We start from the raw sequence: 13,944 nt of genomic DNA on the forward strand, positions 1-13,944 counted from the left end.
CGTCCCTGCCTGCTGGTCTTCGCTGGCTCAGCAAGGGTGGGGGTGGGTGTCCAAAGAGCAGCCTGATGGCAGAAGAGGCAGGCACAGTCGTGGGTTACCTACCCTCTTCCTTCCCAGGGTGGCTGGTTGAGGCAGAGGGGCAGCCCTTAGGAGAGACTGAGCAAGAGAAGCAGCTGGGACCAAGGAGGGTGTTTTATTGTCCTTCAGAGCTCTGTCCCCAGGCTGTGGGATGAGTGCCTGGTGGCTTGAGCCTGCACTCCCCGGATGGGTGGGACGTGGTTCCTTCCTCACGAAGGCTGGGCACAGTTCTGTTTTTATTTCCAGGGGAACAAGTCACAGCTGCAGCTGGGCCCCTTGCCCCGCCCACGTCCACCCCAGCAGCTTCCAGCCTGCTCCCAGGGCTCCCGATGCCCGCCTTGCTCAGGGGGTACCGGGCTGCTGGTGGCTCCTCTCTTCCGGCCCCTGGCTGCCAGCTGTTGGCACCACTTCTCAAAGTCCTGGAGCCAGAGAGGAGAAAGGAAAGGCTATTTGGCCCCCTCCTGGGTCAGTGCTGTCTGTGCTAGGCGAATGCCTGTGCTCAGCTCCTCCTGTCCCCAGAGGGAATAGGAGATCCCTCCCTCTGCCCCAGCTACTCAGCCGGCTCTGCCCCAGGCCAAATGCAGAGGCTCAGAACAGCTCTGATCTGTGATCTGGGGAGCTGTGTTCTGAGTGGGGCAGATGAGGGAGTGGGCACCCGGGGACCCATACCCAGCGTGGGCTGGCGTTGAGTGGCAGCTGTGCTGTGACTGAGCCTTGTTCCCACGCTGAGTGGCAGGGTAGGACTGGGCTGAGCACATGGCCAGCAGCCAAATCAGAATCCAAGCTGTGTTTTCTCAAAGGAACTGACTCCTCCCCGGGAAACGAAGGGGCCCCCAGCTCAGAAATGTCCAGGTGTGGCCCTAGTTTGGGAAGGCCTGCCGGGGGGGGGGGTACCCCCCAGTACCTGGGAAAGGACCCGGCCGCCTTCCTGTTGCTGCAATCGCCGAGCCGCCCGCAGCCGCAGGACTCGCCGCCGCCACACCCGCCAGGCCCGCTTCAGGTGCCACTGCCTGAGCTGTGGGGACAGGTGGTGAGGCCCCAAGCTGGCCCGCCGCCCCTCTGCCACGTCTTCCCCCTACACCCCTGCAGCACAGGACAGAGGGGCCGTGATGGGGCGGGGACGGGGGTATCCCCTGAGACGTGTTAACGCAGATCCCGTCGCCTGACCCCACGGATGCAGACCAAGATGCTTCGGGAGGCTTCATTTCTAGGGGTTAGGGTTGAGGTGAGATGAGCTGAGAGCTCAGCACAAGGCTGGGAAGGGGGGGGGGGGGGGGGGGGGCGGGGCTGAGCCTGCTCACGAGCGTCCGTGCCAGCTGCTCCTCTCCCTGAGCGTCCACCCAGTGCTGCCATGTTGCCGCCAGGCACCTGGCCTGCTGGGAGCCCTGGAGCCGGCGAAGCAAGGCCTCAAGGTGCCAGCGCTGCAGGTATCTCCTCCTGGTGGGGTGAGGCCCTGCTGAGCACCCCGACAGCCCAGACCGTCACGAGCCCTTCATGACCAGGTAGAAGGGCAGCGCCACGGATCCCCCAGGATCCTCCAGGAATGAGCGCCGGCCAGAAAGAGCCCAGCTCCGGCCATGGCTCAGGCAAGCCCCGGGGCCCTGCTGCACGCACAGACGCACGCGCAGCTGATCTTACCCCAGCTGCCTCTCAGCGGCCACGCCTTGGCCTTTGAGGACACTGGCCTCAGAGCTGCAGTCCCCTCCTGGTTTTCCGGGCGGCGGGCCCTGGGCCTGGCTGGCGCGTCCAGGCCACTGCAGCTGGACCTGGAAGGCACGGCAGAGGCGAGGCTCTCTGTCACCTGGAAAGAAGAGGTTAATAAAGAATAAGTACATAGAATGGATTTGCCACCTTGCCGGAAGCTGATTTCCAGGCCTGCGAGATGATGGACCCCAGGGGCAGGTCTCCTTACTCTGAGCCCAGGACATTTCTCTCTGCTCCTTCGGTCCACCGCCGCCGTGGTGCCGCGTTGGGCTGGGCCGCGTCCTGCAGCGGTGGGTCTGAGGGAACAGCCGGAGAGCAAAACCTGAACCCGAGGGGTTTGCACCCCCTGGCACTCAGGCGACCTGGCAGGATCCTTTCCTGTCCTGCCCCAGAAGCAGGGCCTCCTGCTCTTGCGCGGCCCTGGGGCTCCCAGGGGGAGACGGAGAAGGGGTAGCATGGCCATCGGTACACATTACAGCCTCTTCCCCGTTCTCCCCAGCAAGGCTGGAAATTCAAGCGGAGGGCAGGCCAGTGACAGCCACCACCTGGTGACAGCGTACCGGTGCCAGCACAGCCTGTGAGCAGGTTGCCCCCCTCCCTGCCCCCACTTAGGCTTTACAGAATGAGATTACTTGTCTGAGGCCCCCTGTCTCGGGAGCAGTGTGACTCCAGAGCCTGAGACCCAGCTTCTACTCGACTACAGGCCAGGGGCTGTCCGAAGGCCTCTGCACCATGAGGTGGCAAAAAACCTGCTCATGTCGATGGGGGACGGCTGCCTGGCTGCGTGCGTTCATGTGCTAGAAAGGAGAGGCCTGGAACCAAGCACCCTAGGTCTCGTTTACTTTTGGTTTCCGTATGCCTGTTTCTCCACCAGCAAATGGGATCCCCGCCTGCCTTTGCCAATAAGAATGGAACGATAACGAGTTAATTTATTTATCTTAAATGTTTATTTGGAGAGAGTACGTGCATGTTCGCACGAATTAGGGAGGGGCAGAGAGCCGGTGGGGGGGGGGGGAAGAATCCTAAGGAGGCTCCACGCACAGGGCAGAGTCCAACAAGGGGCTCATCTCGTGACACTGGGATCATGACCTGAGCTGAAATCAAGAGTCAGGTGCTTCACCGACTGAGCCACCCAGGCACCCCAGGATGTTAATATATTTAAAAAAAATTTTTTTAATGTTTATTTTGGAAGAGAGTGCGGGCGAGCAGGAGAGGGGCAGAGAGAGAAGGGGAGAGAGAATCCCAAGCAGGCCCCAAACTGTCAGCGCAAAGCCTGACGTGGGAGCCGATCCCACAAACCTTGAGATCATGATCTGAGCCAAAACCGAGAGTCGGATGCTCAACTGACTGAGCCACCCTGGCGCCCCCGGAATGTTAATATTCTTAAGCACACTCTGAAAATAAAATTGTCTTGTGACACAGATCTAGAAATAAAATACTCTGAACCCCAGAATCTGCTGTTGCTATAGCCCTATACGTGTGAATACACGGATTCTGCAAATAACCAAGCTAGCCCCTTATTCCATTTAAAAAAACAATTTAATCTTTTTTCTTAGACTCTTTCTAGAATTTATTTTATGCTTCCTAGCATTCTGAAACAGGATTCTTGGTGATTCCAATTCCTTTTTAGGAACACTAAGTGTCTGGCCGGTAACTCTGGGGCTGTGTGTCCTCCAGTGACACGTCCCAAGGCTGCTATACTGTGTTATTCCTTGTCCCCGGCTCTCACTGTGGCTTTGAATCAGTCCTGTTTGCCATCAAGCTCTTGTCGCCATTTGCTAGTGTCAGGACTGTTTTTCTTTTAAAGATATTTAAAATTGAAAAAATTATTTTTTAAATGTTTTATGTTTTATTTTTGAGAGAGAGAGACAGCACACATGTGCGACCTGGGGAGGGGCTGAGAGAGAGCGGGGGAGAGGGAAAGCAAGAATCTCAAGCAGGCTCTGTGCTGTCAGCACAGAGACAGACGAGGGGCTCAAACTCATGAACTGTGAGATCATGACCTGAGCCGAAATTAAGAGTTGGATGCTTGGGGCGCCTGGGTGGCTCAGTCGGTTAAGCGTCCGACTTCAGCTCAGGTCGCGATCTCGCGGTCCGTGAGTTCGAGCCCCGCGTCGGGCTCTGGGCTGATGGCTCAGAGCCTGGAGCCTGCTTCCGATTCTGTGTCTCCCTTTCTCTCTGCTCCTGCCCCGTTCATGCTCTGTCTCTCTCTGTCCCAAAAATAAATAAAAAACGTTGGAAAAAAAAAAAAAGAGTTGGATGCTTAACCGACTGAGCTACCCAGGTGCCCCCCAATTGTTTCTTTATTTTTAAGTAATCTCTATACCCAATGTGGGGCTCAAACCCACAACCCTGAGATCAAGAGTCACATGCTCTACCGACTGAGCCAGCCAGGTACCCACAGAACCAACTGCTTCTGGTCTGGAGAGTGACTGACTGGTGGTTTATCTTTGGGTGGAGAGGGTTATGAAAGAAACTGTTTTTTCCATTTATATTTCCTGATTTCCCCGTAGTGACCATGCGTAATTTTTCCAATAAAGAATAAAAAGGACTTGCTAGTTGCTCCTGTTCCCCTGCACCCATCTAGATCTAGGTTGCACCGTGACATGTGTGAGTTTAGGTGCCCGTCTCCCTGGTAGATGGTGCCCAGAGCATTTGTCTTTGGGGCAGATCTGCACTGGGCTGGCACTGGCTGATGGGCCCAAAGATGGCAGTCTTCCAGAGCCAGGAGACCGTCCCACAACCAGGTAGGGGTGTTGTCCCCAAGGTCAGTGGGCCCCCGGATAAGCATCCAGCCACGCTTGCCACCTTGGGCTGAAACAAGCTGATTCTGAGGCCACTGGCCCTCAGGTCATTTTTGGACCTCCCACCCCACCTAGGCTACCTCACCTGCTTCCACGGGGCTGGAGTGTCCATCAGTGCTAGGAGGCGCCCTCTGCTGGCCACCCCGGGCCGCTGCCTGCGGTCAACCGGGCAGGCTTCCTGCGCCTCTGCCTCCTGTGGTTCCAATTGCCCACTGAGCAGCACTGCCCGCCACTGGGCCCAGCAGGTCCACAGGAGGCGTCTGGACGCAGCCTGCCGGAACTGGGTGATGGAGGCTCCCTGGACACGGCCCCTGGCTGCTGCCTGGGCCCAGGCCTCTAGGACCCTGGGAGAGAGGCAGGAGCCCATTTTGTGGTGGGCTGTAGGGAGCCCTCCCCTGCCCCAGGCCAACCCCCTGCCAGTGCTCCTCCCCTCATCCCTCTTCTGGGGAAATCCGGTTCGAACAGGCACCGAAAGCTGCAGAACATCACACGCCCGGGGACAAGCGCCCCATTGAGGGGACAGAGAGTGGGTAGTCCTGTGGCCACACTCCTCCTCCCCCTCCTTCACAAGAAAGAGCACTGTCTGTTGAGCACCTGCTGTGTTTCTGACCCCTGAACTGAGCATTTGCGTGCGGTATGTCTATAAGGCAGGCCTGTTCTCTCCCTTTGACCTTTCAAGTTAGAGACTTGCCCAAAGAGGGGTCACACTGCTGGGAAGCGCAGGTCTGGAATTGGACCCCAGCACTAGCCCCAGCGGCTGGGATCACCTCTCCCTCTGACCCCCGCCTCCGAAGCCCCGTCACCAGCCACCAAATACCTTCTACCTGTGCCCCAAACAAGCTCAAGACCTCAAAAACAAACCCAGCTGGAAGCACAGTGTGGGGCTGCCCGCGGGCCGTGGGCACCCACCTGGCGCTCAGCTTCTGGGCAGCATGGGCTCTGCTGACTCAGCGTGGGTGGGACCCATGCACCCACCGCGTCCAGCACAGAGCTGTTCTCTCTTCCGCCAGCCGGTGGGCCTTGCAGCGCCGGCCCAGAGCCACTCACCTCCTCAGCTGCCCGTCCGTCGGGCCCCCCCGTGCACGGCTTCTCCAGTGGGTCACGGGGACCCGGGCCACAGGCTGCTCCTGTGCCCAGGCTTTGGCCGCTCCGGCTTCCTGCCACATGGAAAATGTGGTCCCCAGGGCCCTTCTCGGGCCATCCCGAAAGGCTCTGATGGCTGGGAACACCCCTGTGTCTCTCACAACTCCACACGGGGCCTGGAAATGGCTGCAAAACAGGAGCAGAGGAGGGGCCCGGCGGGCTTTCAGAGTCAGAAGTCACAATTCAAAATCACACCCGCAAATCCCCTCCACAATGTCAGAGGTAATACGTGGTTTTGCACATACAACCCTGCACCTTAAAAAACGCACGGATCCTGGGGCACCTGGGTGGCTCAGTCGGTTAGGCATCCGACTTCGGCTCAGGTCATGATCTCACAGGCCAGGAGTTCGAGGCCCGCGTCGGGGCTCTGTGCTGACAGCTCGGAGCCGGGAGCCTGCTTCGGATTCTGTGTCTCCCTCTCTCTGACCTCCCCCCCACCCCCACTCCCTTCATGGTCTGTCCCTCTCTGTCTCATAAATAAATAAACACTAAAAAAATTAAAAATGCACGGACCCACGTGTTAACAGGTCAAAGTGCTGGCTTTTAAGAGCTGCTGCAGGAGCCAACTGACTCAGGGCGGCAGGGGCTCTCCGGGAGGTTGTGGGAACCCAGCGGATGTGGGGTCCAGTCCCAGTCAGTCCCAGTGCGATCGGGGGAGCAGCCAGGCCTGGTCTCCCTTCACAAGCCCACTCCAGGGCAGGAGGTCAGTGAGGGGAGCACAGCACCCACTCCAGGAGGGGCCAGAAAAAACGGTGTCCACTGCTCAGGGGTGAAAGCCCAGGAGTCAGCCGCTCGGCGGTCTGTGGCCGGCGGCCCATGTGCGGACATCGTGAACATCGGGGTATTTGTGGCTGAACAGTGGGAAGAGGCGTCATCTGCCCGCTCTGCTTTTTTTTTTTTTTTAATTTTTTTTTAAAGTTTTATTTATTTTTGAGATAGGGAGAGACAGAGCATGAACAGGGGAGGGTCAGAGAGAGGGACACACAGAATCCGAAACAGGCTCCAGGCTCTGAGCCGTCAGCACAGAGCCCGACGCGGGGCTCGAACTCACGGAGAGCGAGATCATGACCTGAGCCGAAGTCGGCCGCTTAACCGACTGAGCCACCCAGGCGCCCCCCGCTCTGCTTTTAAATGCGCACGAATGACGTATAGGCGTTTTACTAGAACGTCTCTGTTCAAGATTTCACTCCTTTGGCAATGGTATAGAGGAGAGCTTGCCTGTGTTTGAACAACACGTGGTATTGGAGCACACGACATGCTGGGTGTTTGAGGAGCTGAATTCCCCCATCTTTACCGTGTCCTCTGAAACCAAAGGACTGACCCGGTCGGGAGTCGGAGATCTGGGGCTCATCAGGGCATCGGGTGGAGTTAAAGCCTTGCCACCCCCCCGCCCCCACCCCACCACCACTCAAACAAAGCAGGTAATAGAAGGTCGGTGGTTGTGGCTCTTTGGCTCCTTCTGGGCTCTCTCCCTGCTTCTTCCAGAGAGGGTGTGACCCTCATCCCCCTACCAGCAAGGCCCACCCACCTCTGCAGTAGGGGCTGCTCTGGCGGGGCCGCTGTGCGTCTCCGACGAGCTGCTGCCTGTCGCCAGTCCCGGAACACGGACCTCCTCAGGCCCTGGAGTTGCACCTGCACCCACTGCTGGTACTTTTCGTGCAGGAGCTGCCGCCCTGTGGCCAGAGAGAGGCTGAAATGCCACTGTGTGTTCATCCCAGCCTCGCCCCTCTGGCCCCGGGTGACTGTGGGGCCCTCCTCAGCCAAATGCAGACAGAGGAGGCCCCCTAACCATTGGGGGTTATGGGGCGCCTGGGTGGCTCCGTCGGTTAAGCATCCAACTGTGGCTCAGATCATGATCTCGCGGTTCGTGGGTTCGAGCCCCACGTCAGGCTCTGTGCGGACAGCTGGGAGCCTGGAGCCTGCTTCGGATTCTGTGTCTCCCTCGCTCTCTGCCCCTCCCCCACTCATGCTGTGTCTCTCTCTGTCTCTCAAAAATGAATAAAGGTTAAACAATAGATAGATAGATAGATAGATAGATAGATAGATAAATGCTTCGGTGACAAGTGTCCAGTGATGACCAGATCAACCCAACTCGCTGTTTTTCGTTTCTTGGCAATGTTTAGGAATCAGGAGAATTCACGTTAAAATCCAGACTTCCAGCTTTTCTTTGGAAGCTAGGTCTGACAACACTGGGACAGCAAGTGGGCTGGAGCAGCAGCTGTCCTCAGTGAACAGGACAGGGGTTCTCCAGAACCACCGGGTCCCCACCTGCCAGCCCATCGATACGATGCATCTGTGCAGTGGGAAGCCTCGAAAGGGGCCCCCAACGATCCCCACCTCCCATGTCGGGCTCTGAGGGCACCGTGACTCAGCGCTCAGACCCATGACTCCTGAAGGCCAGGTGAGGATAATGAGGATGAGGACAGAGGCGAGGACGATGGAACATCCGCGAGGAGCTGGGTTCTGAGCCAAACGCTGTGCATGGATGGTCTCCGAGTGTCCCCACAACTGCCCCCTGAGGAGGGTGCTGCTCCGATTCCCATTTTCCAGCTAAGTAAGCTGAGATTCGGAGAGCTTAAGTGGCTTGTGTAAGGTCCACACAGCTGGGGAATGGAAGGGCAGTGTTCACAGTGTCCACGCCCCCACGTTCTGCTCTGCCCCTCCCCATCCCGGGTGAGCTCTGTGGACGTCCCATCACCGGACTCTGTGCGGGAGGACACAAAATCCCGGGTCGCCCCGATGAGCCCTGGCCCTTCCCTCACCCGCGGGGGCCCGGACCCAGGCCCTGACTCACTCTGCCAGCAGCCGTGCCAGCGGTGCAGGGCGCCCCGGACCAGTGTGCGACCCCGGGCCCGAACGCACCGCTCTGTCTGCAGCCTCTGTGCCAGCCGCCGCCGCCACAAGCCCAGTGCGGCCCTGCAGCTCCGATCCCAGGCCCAGCCAACAGCCAGCTCTCTCTGGGCCCCTTGGGCTGTTGCCCAGTGGCTCCAGCCGAGAAGGATGCTAGGAAGCGGAGAGCCCACCCTGAGGGTGGGCACGGCCACCCCAGGCTCTCCCGGCCCTCCCCTCCGTCGGGAGCTTCAGGTGACTCTTCTCCCTGTTTCCATCCTGGGGGAGGGCGGGCTGCTTGGGGCCGGACCGCTCAAACGCTACTCTGAGTGTCACGGTGACAGGCGGTAGGGATAAAATGGGATCCCGGACCCCAGCGCCAAGTCCTGGGGCTCAGCCACTGGTGACAAACATTGCTATGTGCCAGGGACTGTGCTAGGGGATTACAGGCCCCTACCTTGTCGATTCCCATTGGAGTACTATTATTATCCCTGAACAAATGGAGAGGCGGAGACTCAGAGGGGTTAAGCAACTTGCCCAAGATCACACAGCCAAGCCAGCAAGGGGCAGAGCTGGGATTAGAACCCAGGCAGACCGACCCTTAATTAAGCATTGTGCTACGAATGAATAAATGAATGCGCCACAGCTACGAAGTCTCTGGGAGAAACGATTACCCCGTAGAGTGCCTCAGGCCCCCTTCCCTGTCAGCAGGGCAGGCCAAGAGGGCAGGAGACGTCCAGAGGATCTGAGTCTGGGGTGTGAGATGGGAGCCCTCTAGGATGCAGACCCCAAAGGGATGAGTGGTGAAGGACAAGGACTGATGGGAAGGGGGCTGGGAGACAGGATGTCTATGGAGTGGTGGGCAGCATGGCTCATCCATCAAGGGGAGGGGTCCCTACCGCCTCTGAAGAGTACATCGGTGCCACCTCGCTGCCCTCCGGGACTGCTGTGCCCGCACCTGCCAGAGCAGAAGGCACCGCCTCTTCTGCTGCCGCCCAGCTGCCCACACAAAGCTCAGCCGGAGCGTCTCCAGGAGGGTGGGGGCCCTGGAAACCTGGGGAAGGAGGGATGGAGTCCTGGATCCCCGGGCCCCTGCTCCGTCCCCACCCTCTCCTCCCACCTGCCACCCTAGCCCATCCCCACCCCCGGCCCCTCACCTTCTCTAGTGAGCTTCGGGGTGTGCTGCAGCCCGGCAAGTCCTCCCCGCCCGGGATGCTGCCCAGGAGCTCCGGGGTCAAGGTGGTCCTGGCACTGTCTGACGGGGTGCCTGGAGCCCAGGCCCTCAGGCACCAGCCCTTCAGGATACGCCGAATCATCTGCTGCCGCATGCCCTGGAGGAAGGAGCTACAGGAAGGGGTAGGTGGGTCCCTGGGCCCCAAGCAGGTGCCACCCCCCAGCTGGGTCCCTGCAAAAGCGCTGGGCTGGAAGGGAGCCACCGCGTGCCAAACAAAGGCTAGAGCACCACCTCTCAAAGCCAGCTGCACGTGGGACTCTTGGGGAGTCCTGGGAAGTACTGAGGCCCATTGGGATCCCAGCCCCAGAGTCTCTGACTTAACAACCTAGGTGGGGCCTGGGCTTCCTAACTTTCCCAAAGCTCCCAGAGTGACCCTCGTGAGCCTCTCGGGCTGAGACCACTGCTACACCTGCATCACCTGGCTGATCCCTGCCACACTCCTGATGGGTATGGAGCTGTGCCCCAGGCCCCAGGCCCCCAGATTCAAGAGGCCACAGGTATAACCACTTCTGCCTCTGCTCAGTTAGGAAGACAGGGAAACTGAGGCTTGGTGAAAGGTCATTTCCCCAAACTCCAAATAGCAGAAGATGTGGGTTCCATATACTCATTTTATTTTCTTTCTTTTCTACAATTATTGTAACGTTTATTTCTTTTTGAGAGAGGGTATGTGTGCACACGCGCAAGCAGGGAAGAGGCAGAGAGAGTTGGAGACAGAATCCCAAGCAAGCTCTTTGCCGTCGGCACAGAGCCCGACGTGGGACTGGAACTCAGAGAGATCTGAGCCGAAATCAAGAGTCGGACGCTTAACCAGCTGAGCCACCCAGGCACCCCCAAATACTCCTTCTAGGTCACAGGGTGGCCCCAGCTATGTCGTAGATAGATATGGACTGCTCCCTGATGCCCAAAGGGTAGAGGACGGACTGGAGGAGGGAAAGCTGCCTTCTGGGAGATCACGGTGAACTGACTTTCCCGAGAGTTCTAGGGGTACATTACAAGAGACTGAGGGTCCCAGTGGACCAAGCGGGCGGGGGATAATGGATGCTACGCATGTGGCGTTCAGTGACAGAATTCTTATCCCTACAACTGTTGGTGTACATTCCACCTGTCGTATCATCGACGCAGCTGGTCCCTCCTGACCCCCTCCACCCCCCTCACCCACCACGACCATCCCGGGGACTCTGAATCCCGGCCGCGAGTGTCTTGTGGAAAAGCAACGGGGACCTTCTTGCTCCTACTTCACGTGATTTAGAGCAAGCTGTTTGACCCGCGGAGCCTCAGTTTCTCTAGTAGTATAATGAGGCAGATAGGGGCACTTACTCCCTTACAGGATTTTTCCCATGCCTCTGACGTGTCAGACACTTGCCAGGCACTGGGGGACAGAGGCTCACCTCACACACGGTTCCTGCCACCCGGGGGCTCCCACCCGGCCGGGAGATGAGCAAGAAACCGACCTCTCTCATCAGGGTTCCAGCCCCTCGGGGAGAAGTCTGTGTTTGTGCCCCCTGCTACCCCGTGGCTCCTGCAGCTCTCTGCTCCATCACGGCCTCCAGGTCCCTGGGCCACCTCCCCCCAGTCCCACACCTGCTGGGAACCACAGTGTGCCACGGGGAAGAGCGGGGTCTGGCCTGTTCCCTATGGGGCACTCCTGCCAGTGCTGGGCACTGCTCACGTGCCCACCCTGCACGCATCCCCCAGGCCCAGCCCCGGGCCACTGGCTCGCGGACACCTACTCAGCCTTCCGACGCTGGGAGAGCCGCGTCCTCCAGAGCAGCAGCGCCCGGCGGAGGGCCAGTCTCCGGCAGGCTTCCCGCAGGGAGCTGCCACCTTGCACCTGGGCCATCGTCCCCAGGCCTTGGGCTGTGGCCACACCAGGGGCTGAGCTGCAGAGGGCCACGTTCCCTGAGAAGCAGTCGAGGGACGAATCAGTCCCGTCCCCAGTGACCTCCTTCCACCCAAATCCGTTGGTGGAACCCACGGCAGTCACAGAGGCTGTCACAGAGGCTGCTGCCTCACCTCCCCCCGCCCCTCCTGAGGACCCTTCCCCTCTCAGGCACTGCCTCCTCCCACTGCCTCCAAATCCTCCCTTCAGAGGCCCCATCTTTCCCTTTCAGATTTTGGGGTGGGGGACAAGGTCTGTGTGTCCCCCAGACCAGGAGCTTCCTGAGAGCAGGGACCACATCCCCCTCTTGCAGAAGACAGAACAAAGTCCCTTGTCCAGAGAAGCTCACGACTGGGGATGAGAATGGGGCCCAGCCAAAGCCTGCCCACTCCGGGGACCCCGCCTGGACCTTCCGCGCCCGTCAGACTGCACCCCCCCCCCCCCCCGGAAAGCTCCCTGCGTCACCATCCCCCATCCCAAGAAGCCATCGGTTCAACCGGGGCCCATCACAGACGGAGCTTAGGTGATGCTGTTTGCTGGGGTGGGAGGGAAAGGGAGCCCCTCCGCCCGCCACTCGCTTGCTCACCTGCCTTCTGCCGGCAGAGGGACAGCTGGGTCACCTTCGCTCCATCTGAGGCCTGGAGCTGCTTCATTTGCACCCACTGCTGCAGACATATCCTCAGGGTCCTGGCCCGGCGGTGAGCCAGGCGGTCCCGGTACCGGGCCCCTCTTTGCACAAACTGCTGCCAGGCCCCAAAGCACCTGGGGAGCCGAGAGAAGGTGCTGGTACTAAGAGCAATGATTGCAGCAACAGCCGCCTGCCCCATACCGCATCACCTCTCAGAGCCTCAGGCTTCCCGTATGTAAAATGGGGCAGCTGTAAGGACTTACTGCGCCCCCGGCTCAGGCCGCCACACCCGGGCCTCTGGGTGCCCGGATGGCCTCAGCAGCCTCCTGCCCGGCCCCCTGCAACGGCTCTCCAGACAGCCGCTGCTCCGTTGCCAGAGTGATCGTTTTCAAATCTCAAACGCGGTCAATCTCGCTCCCCTGCTGAAATCGTCCGGTGACTGCCCCCTTGCTCTTAGGACAAAATGTCAGCTACGCTGCACGGCCCACAAGGTCGCGCAAGGTCTGGCCCCGGCATGGCCCCCGCGGGGCTCCAACTTGACTGGTGTCCTTTGCGCTTCTCATGCTCCTCCGTCACAGGCCTGTGCCTGTGCTGTTCCCTCGCCGGGCGCTCTCCTGCCAGCTCTCCCTCGACTAACCGGCCAAGCACCCAGCCTCACGTCTCCGCTGAACCCCAGTCTAGCTCAGCAACCTTCACTCAAAGGTCTCATGGAAAACTGCTCTTGGCGGTGTGTGTGGGGGGGGGGGGGGGGGGGGGAAATGCCTGGGTGGCTCAGTCGGTTAAGCATCCAACCCTTTTTTTTTTTTTAATGTTTATTTTTGAGAGACAGAGCACGAGGGAGGAAGAAGCAGAGAGAGAGGGAGACACAGACTCCAAAGCAGGCTCCAGGCTCTGAGCTGTCAGCACAGAGCCGGATGCGGGGCTCGAACTCACCAACCGGGAGATCGTGTGCCCTGAGCCAAAGTCGGCCGCTTAACTAGCTGAGCGCCCCAGCATCTGACTCTTGATTTTGGCTCAGGTCACGACCTTGCAGGTCATGGGTTCGAGCCCCACATTGGGCTCTGCACTAACTGTGGAACCTGCTTGGGAGTCTTGCTCTCTCTCTCTCTCTCTCTCTGCTCCTTGAGCTCTCTCTCAACAAACAAACAAACTTAAAAATATATATATGAAAAATGAAAACCGCACCGGGGGGACATGCAGTCAGCAGGATGCAGACATCGACGGGTTAACTCTATTGGACCAGCGGCCTGGTTTCCTCAACAGATAAACTGCAGAGAAAAAAACTAGAGGGGACCCCATAATGAGGGGCGCCTGGGTGGCTCAGTCAGTTAAGCATCTGACTCTGGATTTCGGCTGAGGTCATGATTGCAGGGTCTTGGGAGAGAGCCCGGAGTCAAGCTCCATGATAAGTGTGCAGCCTGCTAAAGATTCCAGCCAACTTCAACATGTTGCCTTTCTTTCTTTCTTTTTTGAAGGCAATAGATCATATTTTAAGTGAATCTAATGAATCTAATGAATCTAAGTGAATCTAATGAAATTCTAACGCCTATTTCATGTTATTTTTAATGTTTATTTATTTATTTTGAGAGAGAGAAAAAAGCACGAGTTGGGGACGGGCAGAGAGAGCGAGCGAGAGAGAGCGAGA

General features: G+C 58.8%; 1 protein-coding gene and 1 non-coding gene across 2 annotated transcripts; both read right to left on the reverse strand.

Moving 5' to 3' along the window:
- Positions 1-176: 176 nt before the first annotated feature.
- Positions 177-12,498, reverse strand: C2H1orf167 (chromosome 2 C1orf167 homolog). Its single transcript, XM_058694112.1, has 13 exons — positions 12,258-12,498; positions 11,523-11,691; positions 9,716-9,902; positions 9,458-9,612; positions 8,524-8,732; positions 7,258-7,402; positions 5,634-5,855; positions 4,672-4,930; positions 1,991-2,078; positions 1,717-1,879; positions 1,380-1,515; positions 983-1,093; positions 177-497 (listed from the first exon to the last, which is right to left on the reverse strand). Exons 1-13 carry the CDS (start codon positions 12,496-12,498, stop codon positions 315-317), a joined length of 2,268 nt encoding a protein of 755 aa, XP_058550095.1. The 3' UTR covers positions 177-314.
- Positions 4,106-4,178, reverse strand: TRNAK-CUU (transfer RNA lysine (anticodon CUU)). Its single transcript has one exon. It is a non-coding gene; the product is annotated as a tRNA-Lys (tRNA).
- Positions 12,499-13,944: the final 1,446 nt, after the last annotated feature.

This window comes from Neofelis nebulosa, chromosome 2 (assembly GCF_028018385.1).
Source record: "Neofelis nebulosa isolate mNeoNeb1 chromosome 2, mNeoNeb1.pri, whole genome shotgun sequence".
Classification (NCBI taxonomy): Eukaryota; Metazoa; Chordata; class Mammalia; order Carnivora; family Felidae; genus Neofelis; species Neofelis nebulosa.

What these genes read in the sequence shown, in the direction of transcription:
- C2H1orf167 (XM_058694112.1), bottom strand. Translation starts at nt 12,498, where the DNA reads ATGGGGCAGGCGGCTGTTGCTGCAATCATTGCTCTTAGTACCAGCACC. An exon ending in GAGCAGCCCCTACTGCAGAG is followed by an intron (nt 5,856 to 7,257) that starts GTGGGTGGGCCT and finishes CCTGTTTTGCAG; the next exon opens with CCATTTCCAGGCCCCGTGTG. An exon ending in GCCGCTGAGAGGCAGCTGGG is followed by an intron (nt 1,516 to 1,716) that starts GTAAGATCAGCT and finishes TCACCCCACCAG; the next exon opens with GAGGAGATACCTGCAGCGCT.